The following is a 20,768-nucleotide window of genomic DNA, read 5'->3' as shown; positions in this document are numbered from 1 at the left end:
GCCAAGGTACTTTAATATCATCCTCTTCTATAACATTTACAATAACTTCCACATTAGTGAAAATTAAAAAAATACTTCCATTGAAATCTAAAACGTTCATCCACGGGATATTCTTGGATGACAAAAGAACACAAATGTGCTACTAAATTGGCGGTTATAGTTTATTCTTTTCTTTCAAAGCCTTGCTCTATTCCATACAAATATTGGCAATATATGAAAACTAATGGTTTTAAAATTATATGCCTGAGGTCAGTTTGTACTTTTGTGAGTCTTATTTCTCATTGCATCGGATGATGTCAGATTTGCTCGAAACAAATCTGACATCATCCGATGTCGAACCTGTCAGATTCGCTTAAAACCATGTTTTTTCTTTCTTATTTTTAACTTTATGTAAAAGTAGTTTCCAAAAATTGCTACAAACTACTGTTGCTACAAACTAAAAAAAAGTAGCTACTACAGTAGTGTTGCTACTTCCAACCACTGAACTAAGCAGCCTTACCTTTTATTGCAGGTGTTTTTTCCAATAAAACAAATTAGTGACTTGAAATGACCATGACTATTGTTTACAGACAGCTGCATGGAGTATCCAGTGTTCAATCTAACTTTGAGAGGGGTGGAGGGGAATCACCACTCACCACAGCACAGAAAAAAATAAAGGGAGGGAAAAAAGTGAAATTTTTGGATTCCTAAGAAAAAGGGGTTGACAGATGTACTGGTAGTTTGGTGTTTGAATCACATGGTTTTTAAGAGTTTGTTTCTGCACTCGACGAAGGTTAAAATTACAACATGGATATCCTTACAGCTTTGCATCTCTAAAGCAGCATGATATCAAGTCTCAGAAAAGATCATCAAGAATTGCTTTCATCTCTCTAATTTTATAAAGCAAAAGGAATCGGAATCTACTGCTGAAGTGATTGGCCAGGCAATCTGAGAGGAAAATTTCAACGAAGAAGATGAAATGCTGTAAAATGTTTTCCAAGAAAATGGAGTTGGATGAAGCGTTAACCTTTAGCAATTATTCTTATATAAATTATGCTTTAGAATGTGCCAGACATCTCATTTTGCACATCCACAAAAAAAAGGAGGGGGGGGGGTATCATGATCAGGTGAAGAAGAAGAAAAAATTGAGACCAACTTTCCTAGTATGAAAAATGTTTCGAATGCTCAAGGGATTTATAAATTTTTTAGAAAGGCAAGAAAAACACTATTTGTCATCTATGACTGAAATGGATTTTTTTTTTTTTTTGCAAAAATCATGTGTGCTAAATAGGCAAACAACTGTTTCTGATTTTACCTTACGAAAATAAATAATTTTTATGCATGAAATTAATTTTTTCCTATATTTTCTACTTTAAAATAAGTTTAATATTTGTGCCCACAATTTTTTTTAAAAATTCCTATAATAAAAAATAATTTGGACACAACAGATTCCTTTGAAAAGATACCATTTTTATTGGAGCAACAGAACATGCATGAAGCATTTGTATATATTTTTTTAGTTCTAGCCCTTACCACGACCAATCCTGTTATAAAGACCTTTCTCTGTGGGACGTAGAGGGCAGTTAAATCAAGCGTCAACTGTAGTACAGCTGGAGTGGTGTACACTCCCAGAGCATCATGATGTTTGTTAGATTATTATAACTTATTAAACAAACTGTAAACTTAATTAAAATGAAAACTGAATGTTTGGCATACTTAAAGTGATACGTCTGTTAGAATAATTTGTTAGTTATGTTATTTATTTGGTAGTTAATAAGTTAGTTGTGTGAAAATAAATTTTTCTATGTTGACAAATTTGATCCGGATGAGCAAAGGCCTGGTTTATACGAGGTTCTACTGCATCTAACTTTGTTACTGTTTAAAGGAGTGTTGCTGTAATTTTAGGCATTTAGATATTTTCTATTCTTTCTTTCAATAATATAAGTTTTATTTTACAGTATTTGAGAAATCTTGATCCCAATTCAGCTTATTATGACCCAAAGACAAGAGCTATGCGTGATAATCCTTACAAAAATGTAGGAATCAGTGCTGAAGAGTAAGTAATGAATTTGTATATATTGCATTAAAAAAAGTACAATGATTTGTTTTGTTGCCAATGCATATGAAATGAATTTCTTTGCTTTTCATGTCAAACATTTCTGTAAGTTTTGAACTTTTAGATTGTATCATTTATGATCAATTATTAAGTACTAAATTTAATGAGCATTCTTAAGTAATGTCTACAGTTTAGTTCTCATGTTTTTTTCAAAAAAAAAAAAATCCTTGAAATATTTCTATTTAAGTTGCACCATCCGTGAAATGGTAAAGACCATCCTCAACCATAAAATATATTTCACTTTTAATTATTACGAACATTTTGAAACTTGTACTCTAACTGTAACAACTTTTATCGAAGACAAATGTGCAGTACTATTCTGCCATGGGCAGAAAAAGGGTAGTAACTACAAAATTTTATTTTTTTGCATTTTTGTCATATTTTGTACTACAGTGCCTGCCGCTTATTAAAATCACATTCGTTCTAAGGACATTCGATTTTATAAATCGGCTGATTTTAAAAACCGGCGTTACCTATATTTAAAAAAATAAATAAAATAAAGGTTTTGAATTGAACTCTAATAACAAAAGGAATTACTTCATTAGTTTTTGTTTGTGTTTCAAAATACAATTGATATTTTAACTAAACATGAGGTAATTTTTTTTTACTTGCACGAGGTTCTTAAAATGTTGATGTATTGTTGTTTGATTAAAAGAATTAGAAAGTAAAGATTCAATATCATTTGAGGCTGTGAGAAGCGAAGGGGTGTAAAAAGACATTTTAAAGTTTTGAGCAAACCACGTTTAAAGATAACGTCCTAGGTGCGCTTTAATTGATTTTTTCTCTAAATCATGCTGTATAGCAGTACCTACCAGGACCACTTATACTTTCTCGTTCCAAAACAGAAAATAGGTTCTCCTATCATTTACACTGGTTATCTAAATTTTTAATTTCAGCACTTTGCTTTTCTCACTGCAGCATTTGAAAATTTACAAAATGTTTTGTGTATTTCAACATTATTTTTTCATCTTTGCTCTAAAGTGCATTGTACAACATCAAGCACTTTTCTGAACTATGTTGAAGAGGGCAAATTTAGCACTGAGATTCCTCATCATCTGAGATTGATTATTTTCACTTCTTGGTACTTCGTTAACAATTTGTTACATATTATGTGGAAAAGTATTTTCTTAATGGATGGTTTTAGCACGTTAGGATATTGCAATGATTCTGTTCTTCCAGATTTGATTTTGAAAAGTGGCTGCTTTTATAATCCAGTGATTTTATTAGTGGCGGGTACTGTAATAGAGCTTTATTGTACGAGCATGCTTATTTGGTTTTCACTGAAAAAATGTCTAATTCCAGCATTCCTTTGTTGTTAGTATTGAATCCAAAAGTCGCTTCTTCAAATGCCTCAAAAACTCATTTCTGCAGATGCTACCATTTACCTGCACACAGTAGCATTTTCCTCAATTATTTTTTGCAGTTTTAAATGTCAAACCCATTTAATTATTTCCAGGAAAGTTATTTGGGTAATGTAAACTTAAAAGCATTGTAGTTATAAGGTAAATATCTCATTTCTATTTTCAGATTGCATTATGCTGGTGATAATTTCATTAGATATACTGGTGACACATCAAAACACAGCAAGACACAATGTATGTATTTTGATATTTAATTGTTTTCTTTTTTTTCTCCGTTTTTTTTTTTCCTTTCATGTATTGTATTTGTTAACTCTTAATTTCTAGAAAGTTTCTTAAAAGTGACTTTTAAAGTAGTGAAGGATGGTACAAATGCTGTCCTGCAACGCCTACAGTACCATCCTCACTTTATACTTCTTCCACAAATGACCCACCTTCCAGATTTTTTCTCTTTCTAAGCATACTTGGGTTATTAAATGGACTTTCCAACTTAGGTAGTGATTCCAGGCTTAGAGTGCTTCACATATATAATCTTGGGCAAAAAAGAGTAAGAGAGGACATGATCCAGTTATTTAAGTTGATTAAAATGGAAGATGTTTAAGGGCTAAATTTCTGCACCGATGCAAAACCAGGGTCATTGTTCTAAGTTTTTCAAATCCCAAGCTAATCTTGAAATCAAGAAAAATTAATACTTCAATATGGTTCATTTGGAATAGTTTGGCAGAAGCCGCAGTTACTTATAATGGGGTGAATAGTTTTAATGGGGATCATTGCTTTTCTCTTTTCACTCCGGGTCTCTCGTATTTCCAACTATTTGTTGTTTAACCGATTGGATGGGGTCCTGAAGATAGCTTTGATTTTTTAATCCAGACCTTTAGCCAAGCAATCCCTTGTCCAACAGATATTGTTTCACTTAGAGAACTTCGTGGCTACAAGCATATTTAACATCTCCAGTCACCATTAATGAAAAGGGTGGATCTTTGACCGGCTAGGATGGAATCCAGGACCCTCCTATCACAAGTCAGATTCATTGCTGATCAGGCCACCGTGGCCCCAGTTCATTGGGGATTGATAAATTGACAAGGACCAGCCTGGCTGGTCCCAGAGCTTGTTGCTGATCAGCACTTTTGTATTTGTAGAAAACTGTTAAAGTCCCCAACCTATGTTTTATTATATTTTTCAAAAGAAAATATCGTTTGCAGAAAAACATGATTATTTTTTATTATTTTATCCAAATAGTATTTGCATGGCAAGCATATGAAAAAGGAGTGGAAGTGAATTTACTTGCTGAACCCACAAAAGCAGAATTGTTGCATCAGGAATTTGATGTAAAGAAAGAAGAAGTAAAGGAGAGTATTAAAGGAGGCATTGTAGAAAAATATGGAGGGGAAGAATACTTGAATGCCCCACCTAAAGAACTCATATTTGCTCAGACAGTAAGTGTCTTAGAACTTATCATTAAAAAAAATATTAAAAATGGATTAAAAAAGAAAATATTATTAAATTTTTTTAATGCACTAATAATATTTGTATATTTAGTAGTTAAGCTTGACTTAATATTTCAGAGTTATTGCAACTGGTGAATTCTTTTGTATTATCATGAAACTCTCATTTTACTGTGAGAGTTTAAAAAACAAATCTTTTGAATGATTTTAAAATGGCGTTTATATGTATTTACATAGTTTTTTGTAAAGTTACTACAATTCCATGTTTACAAATCCTTCAGGAGCATTATGTTGAATATTCAAGACAAGGACAAGTACTGAAAGGAGATGAGAAACCTGTTGTAAGATCGAAATATGAAGAAGATGTTTACATAAACAATCATAAAGTAAGTTTTTCTAGCCATTTTGTTTGATCTAATAAAAACTGGTTTTATTAAACTATAGTGCTTAGAAAGAATAGTGTGCCGATCGACGGAGAGAAAAAGTGAGGTCAGATCTGAGGAAAATCCAGATGGTGCTGTGCCCAGGGAGCATGTTATGTTTCTCAATCAGAATCATTTTAAATCAGCGATTACATGCTAATTTTGCTGCTTAAAAGCCCCGTTTTTTGGATCAAACTTATTTCATTATAAAAGATAGATTATGGAACAAGTTCTATGTCTGTGGCAGTGGTGTTTATTTTTCGAAGTCATACAAACATTACATGACTCCTCATTAATGAATATAGTACACTATAAACTTTTAAAGCAATTTTTTAAAAAATAATTTATTGAAATTTAAGCACTAATTTGTTAGCAATAATGGGTTTGTATTTTACTTTATTTTGTCAGATATTTCATTAGCAATTGGCGTGACCCTTCATCGTTCCTGGAAAGAAAAAACGAAACTGGATAGTAAAATTTGTCAACAGAAATTTTTGAAGGACTGCGTGTCTCTTATATTTAATTATTAAACCTGCTTCTGAATTATTTCAGCTAATTAAAATAACATGTGCTGAAATATGCAGTCGGAATTTGCAAATTTGATACAAAATAGAGAAGTTAGCAAACTTAGAGTTTATTTTACGATTTAAAAACAAAAGAATAGTTTAGAGAAGTTGTTTTTTAAAGGATTTTATCTCATTATGAAAGCTGCATTTTGAGGGGTGTTTGGTAAAATTTCAGCGGGGGGGGGGGGGGGGAGAGCATGACTTTTGGGGGTATGTACCTCTTGTTAAAGTTACTGCATTCTACTCAGTAAATAAATATCTCAGTAAAAACAACCCTGTTGTAAAATTTCCCTGCCAAGAAAACCTTTAACTCTTCCCCCCCCCAAAAGAAAGCCTTCATCCTAAACCAATAAAACCCTCAGCCTTAAAAAGTCATATCTAGTTTACCCACCAAATATCTGCCAAACTATCATCCTCCCTGTTTTCCTCTTTCATCACACCTACTTCCGTTAGAATCTCCTCCCAGGTTCAACTCCTCAGAAATATGGATAGATCCTTCAAATTGTTTATGTTGTTTAGCGGGAAGCTTTTCTAATTGAGGTGGTTGCTTGGTGAGCAAAAAGCTTCCCGCCAAACTAGATATAGTTGCATTAAGATGCTTTTTTAACCAACACACATTCACTTTTCAGGGCCCATGAGAGGCCATATCAGCTTTGTCAGAAACTAGAAGCACAGTCCTTAGAAGGGCCCCGCTTTTGAAAACTTTATAAAGGGATGGGATCCGGAGACCAAACTGACCTTGGGCCCACCTTGACCTTTGGCAGCCCCGTTAATTTTCCCTTTTACTATAATTAAATATTAAATAAGTGATTGAAGAATGTAGATAATTTCTTGAAATTTCAAACACTCACCCATCACACAAAACTATCAAAGATTATGTATTTTTGAGTCAGTATTTCAATTTCTCGGTAAATATGTCCCCTATTTCTGTTTCAAACGATATATTGGACGGATAGAAATCTAAGTATCGTTACTGCGGTAATAGATCTATATCGATATATCGATATATCACCCAGTCCTAGGAACAGCTTTTCCCAATTACATTGCGTTTACAATCTAGAGCTGTAAAGAATTTTGACTGTCACAACACCTCATTAGGTTATAAGAGAGAGCAGTAGTTTAAAACAGAGTATCTGCTCACCTGGAAAAAAAGTAGATTTTGGAAAATTATGCAACTGTTAAAGGATTTCACTGAAATGTAACAATCTGCATTTGCTAAAATTTAAAAGTTGCTAACATTTTGCTTATTTCTTTAATATGGGGAGGATCGTTCAAAAACTACGGAAAGTCTTCCCTCAAGGTAACCACTCCAGTTGATAATACCTGAAGCTGCATATGAGTTTTAATCATTTTACTTTTTTATTATAAATCACATTTCGTATTCAGCGTTGTTCGTTTCACAGTCTTGTGTATCTCAGTTTTAACATTAACTTTTTCTTTTTTTCAGTCTGTTTGGGGCTCATTTTGGCACGACTTTCGATGGGGTTACAAATGTTGCCGCTCGTTTATAAAAAATTCATATTGCACTGGAAGTGCTGGTATTGAAGCTGTTCATGAAGTAAGTGCATTTATTTGTTATTAACTTTTATGCGGGAACTTACAGAAATTCTTCTTCTACAAATGTTAATTTTAATTCATGGTTATTCAATTATTATACTGCCCAACTTTTGTCCATTGAGCATATTTTTAAAAAGTCTTATCTCAATCAATTTTATGTACTACCTTAGCTAAGTCATTTTCTTTGATGGTGTATGTCCGTTAGGGTGGGCCGAAAAAACTTTTTTTGGAAATCTGTTTTTGGATAGTGCGGAAAAGTTGCTATATGGGCCCGTTATTACCCACAAAAAAATTCGCTAAATTTGTTTAATATTTAGCCGGCGCTATTTGACCTTGAAAAACTGAAAAAAAGGGAAAAATGCACTTTTTTCAAAAAAAAAAAAAAGGGGGGGGGGGTGTTGAAAATAAAAGTTTGAAGCTAGTTTCAGCAAACATTTGAAGTATCTGTCAGTGAATTAGTTGAAATCCTCAAAGACTTTTATACATTTCGTAGAATATTTAGCTACGCTCCTTTAAGACTAAAACATTGGAAAAATGAAAAAAAGAAAAAAGTAGTTTCGAAATAAGTAAGTACTGAAATGTTACGCAATACGTTACTTAGAAAAAACAGTGAAAATTCAATCAATTTTATGCGACATTTGTACGCCAATTTTAAAAAATGCACACACTCAAATAAAAAATAGTTACATAAGATGCTAATTTTTTAATCTTCGGTTCCAATTGTTTCTCCTGGATAATAAACGGCGCTCAACTACTTCTATTATTCCTAAGATTGTTTTATAACTATTTAATATATATTTGACAAATAGAGCCCTTGAGTATTAAAAAATGTGAATCCTCTGAAGTCCTTTAAACTGATTAATGAATTGAACGCAAGTATTCTTCATTTTCTCAAGCCATTTCTTCTTCTCGACTTTATGACCCACTTAAGAGACAAAACCCCCCCGACAAGAAATGCTGTAATTCTACATCTCCACAGCTGGGAATTAAGCAATTAAAGGGGTCCTCTCTTGTGTCCAATGTCCACAATGAGTTGCCACTGAGGCATTTTATACTGGAATTGGACGGTTGCACAAAGTGGCCACATTCATATTCTGGAGCTATCGAACAACTTCTTAGAGATTGTAAAAAAAATCCGGTGGTCAAATTTGATAAAATTGACTGCAATCTTCTGGTTTTGGACATGGAAGAGATAAAAAATTTAAGTACTGAACAACAATATTTGTATAGAATCTGTCTTGCCGTAAAAGATGGTAGTTGTCCTTCAAGCGTGGCTGACAGTAGCCGAGGTAAACTCAGTCAGTCATGCGCGATGGCTGACAACTACAAACCGTTTGTTACGCTTGTATATAGGCACTCCAACTCCATCGGAAAACCTTACAATGCTTGTAAAGTATGTAATTTTAGTTTATGCTCCAATGTGGTTTGAAATAAAAATGAAACCGAACTGCCAGTACCGCGCCCAACATTTTTGGAAAATGATTTCTCTTGCAAGGCAGTTTCCAGACAACGTTAAGGAGATAATTTTCAAAGTTCTCTCAAGTGATGAATATTTCGCTCATACTGAACAGCTACTGTTGACAATGTTGTTTGACTCAAGAAAATACATTCGGGAATTAGCTGCTAGGCGCATTCTGAACTCTAGAAATAAGAAGAAGAAGAACTCGGATGGTGTATGATTTTTTGAGCGTCCTAAACTCAATTTTGAAGCCGTTGATTTCAGGGCCGATCCTAGGGTGTCGGCCGCCCATGTGCAAAGATCTAATGTGCCGCCCCTCAAGAGTAATTTGCATATTTTGACTAATCTTTAACGTCTATATAAATCTTTCTTTAAATTTCTATGCCAAGTTCGAATTTAAAAAAAGGAGGGGGGGGGACAGAAGAATGAGCTTATAAAAAGGAAGAAATTTTTTATGATAAGAAACTCCTTAGGTACATTTTATATCTTTGAAAAAAGTAATAGATACTAAAATTTACTAGTCGTAAAAACGCATTTTTTAGTCTTTCTTCGGTGACATCAGAGAAGGGACGGAGGAAGGGGAAGCGTGGGGAGAGGTGTCAGGGGTTTAGGGGAAGAGGATTGCTCCAAGAAAATTATCGAAATTGGCGTATGAAAAATATTTTTAGTTAATCTTTAATTGTGTTTGGTTGCAAGGACAAAAGAGTCAAGTATATTCAAGGTGCATGGAGAAATTTTCGAAATTGACGTCAAATATCGCAATTTTAGGAACTTTTTCGAGACTTTAGGGGAAAGTAATGTTGCAGTTCTTTCCTAATATTCTTTCAAAATTGAAATCAATTTGAAACTATTTTTTAAGACCGGCTTTAGGAAGGATCGGCGTTCTTCCCGAAAAATCTCCGAAACTGAAATTTTAAACCCACAATTTTGGGTTACCTTTGTTGATGTTGCAAGAGGGGGGGGGGAGATTCAATCGTCTCCCATCGAAAGATTTTAAAATATAAGTTTAAAACGCAAATTTAGGCCGTCTTTGGTGACGGTAGGGGATCTGGCGGCTATCCTCCGGTAATTTCTCCGCACTATTTTTTCAAAAACTCGTTTTTGGCTGGATTTAAAAACAATAGGGGAAACGTGAAAATATTCCGAACCAAAATATTTTTTCGGAACTGAAATCCATTATAGGCTATTTTTGGGAAGGAAGGATTTTGGAGCTCTTTAGCGGATATTTCTAAAATCGCAATTTTATATTATCTTTGGTGACGTTAACAAAACTGGGAAGCTTCTACGGATCTTTCGGATATTTTTCAACATTAATGTCTGAAAAATATAATTATAGACTTTTGTCCACCTCACCTCGACGATTGCTGGATATGCCCTAGCGTCGTGAAAAGTTACATAAGCCTGGCAGTTCTCCTCCGGAAGTTTTTAGAAATATAAGTCCCAAAATGGTATTTTAAGCATTGTTTGATAACGATGGGACTAAGAGCGGGCGGGAGTTCAGTGTGCCCTCACGAACTGTGTTTTTGAAACTGAAGTCATTTTCAGGCTAGTTTAGGCAGGAAGCTGTGGCTCCACGGAACCGTCTAAAAACGAAATTTCAGGTATAGTGATTGCGTTGGAAAAAAGGGGGATCCGGGGTCTTTCCCCAAAAGTTCTTGAAACTGATGTTTGAAAAACGCAATTTTAGTTTGTTTTTCAATACGTTAAGTGAGAGGGGGTGGAATTAGGGGCTTCTCGATAAAGACGCTAATTGAGACTGTCTTTGGTAGTAATGTTTGCGAATGGATTTCGGGGTCCTCCACTGCAAAAATTTCGAAAAATGCCAAAGCAATTTTATAGGACGTTTGATGATAGGAAGGGCTGTCGTCTGAAAACACGTTTTAGATTTTGGAGCCAACATTTTTAGGCTTTGTTTGATTAAGTTAAGGTGGAAGAGGCGAATCAGAGACTTAATTGGGTCTTTAAGATCGATGATTCAACCAGCAAAATTTTCCGAAAGTAAAGTCCTAGAAACGCAATTTTAAGCCTTCTTTAGTTTCGTCAAGGAGGTCATGGCATCCTCTTGGATCTTCGTTTTGGAGCTACAATTTGCTTCCCGGGGCAAGGGCCCTGTCCTCCTACCTGATCTGAAACCGGTCAGTTTATTCAAGATTTTAATCTGAAAAATTGTCGTAAAGGGGGAATAGTACAACATTTTAGTTCGTCATTCATATTATATGTCACTCTCAAGGGAGTCGCAATTTTCCACTTTCCTTCCACGCATCCACGATTGTTAAACACAGAGTTTGTTACATTGTTTGTTGTTTGAAATGCTTGCGAGAGTATTTAATTAGTATCACTTTTTTTTTTCAAAAATAAAATATGTCTTCATTGTTTAGGTCTATAAAGCTTGGGGGGTAAACATTAGTGGTCGCCCTCTGTGCTCCTTTCAGACGGCACCATTTCATGCTTCAGAAGGGGACCTTTCCCCTCCCCTGTATCCATGCCTGATTACCGGTTCTGTCACAAACTTTGCAACCAAATGAAGCATGTGTGTTAAGAGAAGATATTAATGGACAATGAACCAACACAATGTTCTTTAACATTCTATTTTTCTTAAACTATGCTATGCTGTCGGAAAATCGACACATACTTTGACAACTGAGCATTTAAAAATCAGCATATTTATTCTACTTATTATAAGTTATCTTGTGAGAAATTCTTGAGGAATTTTGCTTGATTATAAGAACTATGTGATGCGGCCTGCGGCCGCCCCTTGCTTCGGCCGCCCTTGTGCGGCGCACACTCTGCACACCTGCTAGGATCGGCCCTGGTTGATTTAGTTGATTGGGCAAACTGTGTTGTAACAGAGCCACCTCTTACAATGCATCTAAAAGACCAACAATGGAAAGAAATGTGCAAAGAACATTCGACAGAGTTTACTTTCGAGAAATTTCCCTGTCACACGCAAGCTGTGAAACGTTGTGTGAAACTAATAACCGAAGCTGCAAAAAAAGTTCGTGGTGAAAGTGCACGAGATGGATACATTCGTGCTAAACTTCAAGCTAGGAAAGAACTTCCATCATTTGATAACAAGGGACAATATTATTCCAAAATATAATATTCATTATGCATGAGGTATTATAAATCAAATTTGAAGATTTCTTTTTTAAAATTTTATTATCTATATATGTAGTTCTCGAAAATGTATGATACTATTGCGTGATAATAATTACTATGATTAATGACGCTATTTAATTAGTCTATGATTTAATTTTGAAAAATAATTTTCACATTGGTTTTTAAAGAAATTCAATATTTTTTAATTTTTCTCCAATTTTTGATGTCGGAAAGGAGCGGTTAAATGCTCATTAAAATCAATGAAACATTTTATGGGTTCGAACTGGCTCATTATATAACATTTTCGGTGCATTCCAGCAAAATATTTGGAATTTAGTTTTTAAAAAAAAAATTCGACAAAAATTCATTTTTCTCTTTTTTTTCGGTTTTTCAGTGTCAAATAGCGCCGGCTAGATATTTTTTAATATCCAAGAAATTTCTTGTGAGTGCTAACTAGCTCACTACGCAACTTTTGCGCGCTATCCAAAAATTGATTTCGAAAAAAAAAATTTTCGACTTATTTCGGCCCACCCTAATGTCCGTGTTTAAAAAACAAAGCTAATGATAGAACGAATGCGATCTTTCATAAGCTTTTTTATTATAAGCGGTTTAAGAAAAATTTTATTTTTTCTATATAAATTTACTTAATGAAAGTACTGTATGCAATAATTATTTTGAAAGTAACATAAGTTTGCTTTCTTCACAAAGAAATATCTACTGCATAATTTTGCATTTGACATCCATAAAAACATTGATGTGTATCAAGAGGATGTTTTAAATCTGACGAGAAAACCACAGAAAATTAAATATAAGGTTAAAGGCAAGTAGTGATAACTATATTGTGTTTTTTAACCCCCCCCCCCCTCATTTCTTCATTTTAAAGTCATTGTGATATCAATATGAATTATTAATATTTTTTATGCAAGGGACATAAATAAGTACTAAGCCACAGAAACTGTTTGGTATTAAATTTTTTAAATATTTTTGCATTATGAATGAGAAAGAAAGCAACAATATTCGATTTTGAGAACCCCTTCCACAAAATTTTCTGGCTGTACCACTGTCAGTTTCTACTCAAATCTTCCTTCTTCTGATTTAAAAAACTATTATTTTAGTATCCATTGATCAGGAGACACTACTTTTCTCAAAAATAAAAATTGAGATACATTTTTAAAACATTCTTTCTGTGTTTTTCTATGTGTTTAAAATCAGTTAATGCAAAAATTAATTATTTAAAGCTTTTTCCAAACAAAATAAAAGTAACTGAATAACAAATTAACTTTTATGAAATCATTTGCACAACTTGAACAGAACAACTTGATAGCAGATCATTGAACATATCACTCAATTCTTGATTTATTTGACTTTACAAATCCATCCAATATGGCCATTGCTTAAGCTTATAACCTGTTTTTAATTAGTCAAGCTTTATGTGCTTTTAATTAATCATGTTACTAAAATTATAGTTTAAATTTATGACAGGTGTTGGTAAAGTTGTTTTTGTAATTTTAGGCATCAACTCTAATTAGTAGCAAAATAGAAGAGCAAGATAATATTAACAAATATGAATCTTCTCTCAGTGACAAGGGTTCCGGTGAATCAAAAGTTTCTTCACTTGCTGTAAGTCACCATTTTAACATGTTACTCTGAATGATAATTTATTGAATTATTGAAATTTGTAAGATACATTTTAAAATAAGAAATAGTAAGATTTTAATGTTATAGAACAAAATAACAGAAATGTGTTATTTGTTTACTTTATTTATTTATTCATTCAATTTCATCTATGTCAACTATTATTGTTAACTTGGAATGATAGTGCAACATTGAGAACAAAATGAAATTATTTTCATATCAAGTAATAGACTTTCTTAACTGAGTATGTGCAATAAATTGCTGAAAATGATTCTGAGCGGATTTTTGGCTTATATTTTAAACTGAAAAGGAAATACGAGTGTGTAAAAGTTTGAGCAGTTTCCAAAGTCATGATTTTTTAGAAATTAGAAAAAAAAAAGTCTTTTTTCTGGATTTTGACTCAAAGGAAAAATGTGAACTGTGATGTATACAGGAAGACAACTTTTTGAAGAACAATATGAGTGAGCTTCGTTAGTAATATTAAAATACAATTTGTGTAGGGACCAAACAAATAAAACAATTGTTTGGGGAAAATGACGAATGCAGGAGCAATAAATTAAAATTTCACTGTAATGTTATATGATTTGGCCAAAATTCAGTTTATGCTGATTCCAAACTGTCTCCATATATTTTAGGCTAAAAAGAAGAAAAACAAAAAGAAGAAGAAAAAGAAGAAGAAGCATGTATCTTCAAGCTCTGATGATTCAGATGGGGAACAGGATAAAAAGCTTAAGAAGGTATGTTTTTAAGTTGACTATTTTCTCTGTCTAACTCTAATGCACTTTTTATTTTTTTTAATTATTCATTTATTCCAAAATTTAATTTCATTTTAAGTTGTCTCCTCCCCTCGCTCCCTTTGCAATATGCATTTTCTTTGAACTGTTATTTTTAATCATCTAAACATAGCTACCATTCATTAATTTCAATACACCCATGTCTTTCAAGAAATATATGATAATAAACTCTCGCATGAATATAATCTTTTATTCAAGCAAAAAACATATTTCACCACTTACTTTAGCACAGGAATCATAATTTTGTCTTAAATTTTCCCTTCATCTAAGTAGTCCCTTTAGAAGCAATCAACCCCACATGCAACGGGGACATTATATTGGTTAGTTCATCCTAAATTTTGGATCCAATGTTATTCCAACTGAATTAAACTCCCTTTCACGTATGATTTTGACTTGTAATATTTATGTTTGTGATGCACACCTGAAGAGCCCTCACTAAGGGTTTCAAATTGGTAGCCAACAAATGAACAAAATTTGATAAATTTTAATTGCGAATTTTTTATTTATTTATTTGTTTTTAGAAAACTTAATTAGAAAACAAAGTAATAATTTTATAAAATATACAATGCAGGTGCTTGTATTTTAAACACACAGCATACATGAACGTTTAATAAACATTTATTAATGTTCAATTCACTAATGAAATAGATTGTATGTAATTGGGAGAGCAATTTCTATTCCATTCCAAAAGAACGAGAGTTCAACATTTGAAACTTGTTAGAAATTTAATTTGAACATATGTACATTAAAAATTTGAGCAAAAAGAGGCTCATAGCGAAATTGAAAATCGATGGTAGACGAACATTTGAATAAACACGATTCAATACAGCAACGCCTTTTTGTAGGAATCTCGGTGCTGCCAACTCGAAGTTAGAAAACTATCTCCCCGTTGTAACAATAACAATGCATAAACATCAAGGACCGCCCCCCCCCCCTTCTTTCGGAAAATTTAGAGTTTTCCTGTTTGCTAATACTTTTCCCAAATCAGTTTCTTTTGCCGAATTTGGCATGGTTCCTGGGCCTGTTCAGATGAACCCTGAGTAGTTCAATAAGGCTGCAGTCTGGCCCAACCACATTTTGCAACACTTGTTGACATCAACGGCACCCATATACAAAATTTCAAGAAGGGGGGGGGGGGGGGGGCTCAAAAATTTTCCCCATGGTTTAGCAGAATATTTTCCCCATGGAAACCAATTTTAGTACAGATTAGAGACATTAAAATTTAACATTTTTAATAACTTATTCATTAATGGCTGAAAAAGAAATTTTTATACATTTTTGCAAAGAAAAATGCACTAAAAACAAGGAAGTTCTGATTTCGTAGGGGGGGGGGGGCCCTCCCCCCCCTGTATGGGCGCCCTTGGTTGACAATGTTTGGATTGAACTTACTTTCTACACAAGTTGAAAGCATTTTCAGTCATGGTCTTGTAAAACGGATCCATGACTAATAAGGCATGCGCTATAAGGAAAATAATGACAGAAGGAAAGTGTCAACATTTGCTGGTTTTCAAATTTGTTTTAGCGACATTGACACCAGGGTTCGTACATTCCTTCAAAACTCCTCCAATACTCTTTCATTTAGAAAATTTTTCTGAAGGGCCCTTCAGACTCCTTCATTTTTGTTTTAATTCCTTCAAAACTCCTTCTTTTTTAGTTCAAGACTACATACAATCTTCCTCTCTTGTAGTAACTTAAAATCCTTCGATTGACAACTTAACTTTGTCACAAGGGCGATTTTAATGTAGTAATTTCGTATATATATATATATTTTTTCCATGACGATGTGATTTACAAATTAATCATAGAAGTCATAAAAGTTGAAGGTGAAAATATTATTAGATGACTAAAATATTTCATTTAAGTGAAGTAAAATGGTGCTTGGCTCTTTGTTCAAGTTTTATGATTATTGTTTTTCCTTCCACCACACTCTCAGCAGCAAAAGTCAGGTTGTCTAATTATAAATACTTAATAAGTACAACTGCTTATGTATTTTTAAGTGATTGTGTTAAAAAAACAATTGTTTAGTAAGCCACAATTATGATATTGTAAAAAGGGTCATCCGCAAGTGATGTCATGCCTTGAGGGGGTGACATCACACAGCTATTGTAACAATATTTTTTATAAATATGACATGTGACAAGAGGAGTGAGGTGAAGTGTGACTCTTTGTGACAAAGGGGGAAAGGGTCAAATACGTTGAAAAAAAGTCAAGCATTATTTTATGACAGCCCGTTAGTACCCCTTCAAAATCTCATTTTACTCCTTCAGAACTCCTTCATTTTATTTCTGAAATTGAGTATGAACCCTGGACACGAGAGAAACAAATGCTCATAATGGTTGTATAGATGGCACTGAAGCGAAACTTATGGTTTCTTTTTATTGAATGATTTGATTTGCTTTCCTTTTATTTTTTGTATTACATCATTTTAAGCCCCTCCCCTTTGTAGTCAATTGTATGTTTGCTTTGGTAGGGAGAAGATTGTCTATTCGTTGAGGCGTGTGCCCAACCCTTTTTGTTTTGATATGTTGTTTGATCTGCATATAAATTCGCTTCGTTGTTTTGTGTAATTCTCTTTCCTTATATTTTTTGTATTACAAGATTTCAAGCCCCTCCCCTTTTAGTCAGCTGTATGTTTGCTTTGGTCGGGAGAAAATCGTATGTTCGTTGAGGCGTGTGTCTAACCCTTTTTCTTTTGATATGTTTCGATATCAATTAGCTTTAGACTTCATTAATAAATTTATTTTAATCTTAATGCCTTGACTTCATTGCCCATTTGAACCACATTTGTTTTCAGCACAAAGCAAGTTAGTATTGAAAGGGATTTTGCCAAGGTTTGGAATTTCTTCAATTTAAATTATGAATGTTTTTTAATGTTAGCATTTAGTTTACTACACAATTCTCATAATATTTTTCAAAATCCCCCTCCAAAAGATCCATTTATACCTTACTCTCATAAAAATCCCAACTCGTATTTTGGTCAAGACTAGAAATTCCAGATCTAGTGTTTAGTGTGACTTGAATATAAAAACTGATTACTTGTTTGTATAAAATGTTGTTATGGGAACTCATACAACTCATTACTTGAATCATGAAAAGTTAAGTGGTATTTAATACTTTTCAAATCTATGCATAATTTGTGAGGAAAATATACAGGGTGTCCAAACTGTCATATCAGTATGTGGTTTGTGCCTTGTGCCATAATACTTCATAGGTTCAAGAATTTTTACGACATCATAAAAAAAAGTGGAAAAAAAGAATAAGAGCTGTAAGTAATTGCTGCATCTTACTGTGACAATACAGCTGTCAATGTAGTTTACTTATACTTACTTTTTTCTCTTTCTTTTTTTTTTCTCTCCTCTTCTCCTTTTTTTAACGATGCCATAAAAAACTGTTGAACCTGTAAGGTATTATGATGCACACTGATTATCGAAATGACAATTTGTTGCTTTTCTATAAATTTTTAAAATGTGTCTTGTCAAGGACTTTTTAGACACCCTGTATTATTCAGTTTGAGTTTAATTTGAAAGCAATTAAGAATTGCTTCATTTTTGCTACAATAAATATGTTGCACTGGAAACTTCTCGAAAAATATTTATCTTTTCTTGTTTTTCTAGGCTTTGAAAGCTGAAGAAGCTTCTCAGAAAGAAGCAGATCGATTGCTTGCAATGGACGAAAGAAAACGCCCATACAATAGCATGTACGAGGTCAAAGCTCCTACCGAGGAGGAAATGGAAGCCTATTTCATCAAGAGGAACAGGCCAGATGACCCAATGGCAGGGTTTCTGTGAAAATAACTGCATAACTAATGACTCTTTGTAAATATGTAAATACATAAAAGCAAATCATTAAAACTTTTTATTACACTAGTTGTAAATATCATTTCTTAATTTAGATTATCTTCATACCAGGAAACCATAGTGTAGTATATTAATGGAAAAAAAAGCATTTGCACAGTAAAACATGTTCCAGGATGCATAAACAATTTCCCTCGTGTCCCTAAAGTGGCCAAATTTAGAAAGTTTTGGTGGGTCATCTTTCACAGGCTTTGCAGATGGATGTCCACCAAATGCAGGCGATGAAACCACGGCGAGGAATTGGTATCTTCAAATTCTTACTAAGTCTTTTATTTGGCACTTGTCTTCAAATCGGCAGACTTCAAGACCTTATGTCTTGGTTACAGGGACACGAGGGCAAATACTTTTTGTGTCATATAATTCTCAATATGCTCTTATGGTTACTACCTATTTCAGCTTTTTTCATTATTTCACTATTTGTGTGGTTCCCTGGTTAGTATCAATAATAATTCTTTAAAATGTTCTCCTGGTGCAAAATCACATCATGTGAAGCCTCTATAACAAATTCTGAAAGCCGTTTTGATCAATAAATCCATCATAAAAAATTTTTTTTTTAGTTAAAGGGAACATAATACACCAATTTGATTTGTGTTTTAAAACTTATAAATTGAAATTTATAAATTCTAATTCATGTCAAGCAATGATTCTCTAATTCCATTGGCAAAAATTGTTAGAATGTTAAAATGAAAAAAGTGGTATACAGTCATGGAAAAAAGTTAGTTTCCTCAAAGTAATTTTTTTATGTTAAAAAACAGAAGTAAGTCCTTTTTCTTTGAAATAAAATTCAAAATATTTAAAAAATTAAAAATTTTCTGATAGTGAAAATTAGTTGAATCTGGCATTTTTTTCTATCTTAAATTTAGAGATTAACTTTTGTTATTATTAGCATTTGTCTATTTATTTTATTTATTTAGTTTTTAGCAAATGAAATTAATAAATCGATTTAGAATATTTGAAAATTTAATTTTAGCATTAAAAATTTGGTTCTCCAATATTTTTTTTTTAAATGAATTTTTCTATCGATGCAAAAATAAAATTTTTCTAATTTAGTTCAAATACACTTTATCTTTAATTCTTTTTTCTCTTACTTTCATTTTCATGATCAAACCTGTTTAATGACCTAAGTTGCCTATTTTTGTATCTTCTCGTTGATTGTAAACTCAGATATTTCCTTCTCCCCCCCCCCCTGCATTGCTAAGTTTTCTACAGGGTGATTGTTTTTCTGGTCAAACTTCTTCCCCCGTTGTTTTTTCAACCAGTCAAATGGGTGAAATTGCACATGAAGTTCCCCAAATGGGAAACGGTAGTAAAGTTAATCAACTCAACATGTTCAAGAAGTGTGTTCCAGTGGTGTAACCAGGATTTAATTTGGGAGGGAATGTAACATGTGTTTTTTTTAATGGAGAGAAACCTGGCATAATAACCGGTGTCCTCAAACCCGATTTGGCTTAAAACCCTCTAACAAGCTAATATTTTTCGCTTTTATCTCAACACACTTTTGACAGAAGGACTCGGATCAGAAGGAAGTTGCTTTTTAACCAGGAACTACACAGCAAGTGTATTTTGAGCATAATATTTCTCTTTGTGAAAGAATAACGTATGCTTTTTTTCTTTAATGAAAAAAGTTTTTAAGCTTTATTTTTCTTCAATATGTACAAGGAGTAGAAAATATATTACATACATGTATGATTGTATGCACTCAATTTCAAGTTTTCTTATATTATTGAAGTAAGAGAATTGTGTGAAAAATTGGCCTTCTTTATCTTTGAAATTTTTACTCACTTCGGGGAGGGTCCAGACTCATGCTACCACTGATGATTTCGGTTCTGTAAATTCCTTAATTTCCTCATTCTAAACTTCAAAACATGTGTACATGTGATTTTTGCTGCAATGTCCCTGCTGGTTGCACTTCACACTTCAAAAACAGTTCATTTGTCCAAGTGCTATGCCCATTTTCGGATGATCTTGTCACTTACACTTAGCTGGAATCGATTGAGAAATAAGGTCTCCAAAATTCGCAAGCTTCCATTCTTGGGAAGAGCAAAGTTCTTTGATTTCTTGCATTTAATTCATAGGATATGGGACAAGTTGCATTGAATTTTGGCCATTCATTCTTTCTTCCTTCCTCCAAAGGATGCCTGTCAAAAATAAAGTTCATTTCAGATTTTGATATTTTTCAATACAGTGAAGCACCGTTTATACGTTTCACTTTTGTACGTTTTTATCAATTATACATTTTTATAATTGGTCCCTGCAAAGTCTAATACACTTTAACCTATACCTATTATATTTTTTTTTCGTTTGTACGCTTTTTCATACAGTCCCTTCAAAACGTATAAACGGTGCTTCACTGTATACAGTAAACTTTCGATGGTCACTCATCACTCAGGGGACTCACATGGTGGATAATCAAATAATAGTGCATGACCATTACTAAGAATGGCTTTCAGTTTGTTAGGTTATAAATAAGAATATATTCACGAG

The 20,768-nt window shown here is 33.2% G+C and overlaps 2 protein-coding genes across 2 annotated transcripts in view; one reads left to right on the top strand and one right to left on the bottom strand.

Annotated features, from left to right (window-relative positions):
* The window catches only part of LOC129226625 (pre-mRNA-splicing factor SLU7-like), a gene marked incomplete at its 5' end in the record, with an annotated part of 53,931 nt that extends 35,619 nt beyond the window's left edge, over positions 1 to 18,312 (top strand). The window contains 8 exon segments of the mRNA XM_054861256.1: positions 1,938 to 2,035; positions 3,623 to 3,690; positions 4,693 to 4,889; positions 5,180 to 5,284; positions 7,334 to 7,444; positions 13,514 to 13,621; positions 14,272 to 14,373; positions 18,045 to 18,312. Of these exon segments, the coding sequence (XP_054717231.1) occupies positions 1,938 to 2,035; positions 3,623 to 3,690; positions 4,693 to 4,889; positions 5,180 to 5,284; positions 7,334 to 7,444; positions 13,514 to 13,621; positions 14,272 to 14,373; positions 18,045 to 18,218 (963 nt within the window). The 3' untranslated portion in view covers positions 18,219 to 18,312.
* A 1,588-nt stretch (positions 18,313 to 19,900) lies between these two features.
* LOC129225841 (acetylcholinesterase-like) overlaps positions 19,901 to 20,768 on the bottom strand; it is a 32,827-nt gene continuing 31,959 nt past the window's right edge. The window contains exon 3 of the mRNA XM_054860360.1: positions 19,901 to 20,422. Coding sequence (XP_054716335.1) covers positions 20,263 to 20,422 — 160 coding nt within the window. The 3' untranslated portion in view covers positions 19,901 to 20,262. The remainder of the gene's footprint in view (positions 20,423 to 20,768) is intronic.

Source organism: Uloborus diversus, chromosome 7 (assembly GCF_026930045.1).
Source record: "Uloborus diversus isolate 005 chromosome 7, Udiv.v.3.1, whole genome shotgun sequence".
Classification (NCBI taxonomy): domain Eukaryota; kingdom Metazoa; phylum Arthropoda; class Arachnida; order Araneae; family Uloboridae; genus Uloborus; species Uloborus diversus.
Note: the sequence above shows the minus strand (reverse complement) of the source record. Positions and strands in the feature narration are given on the sequence as shown.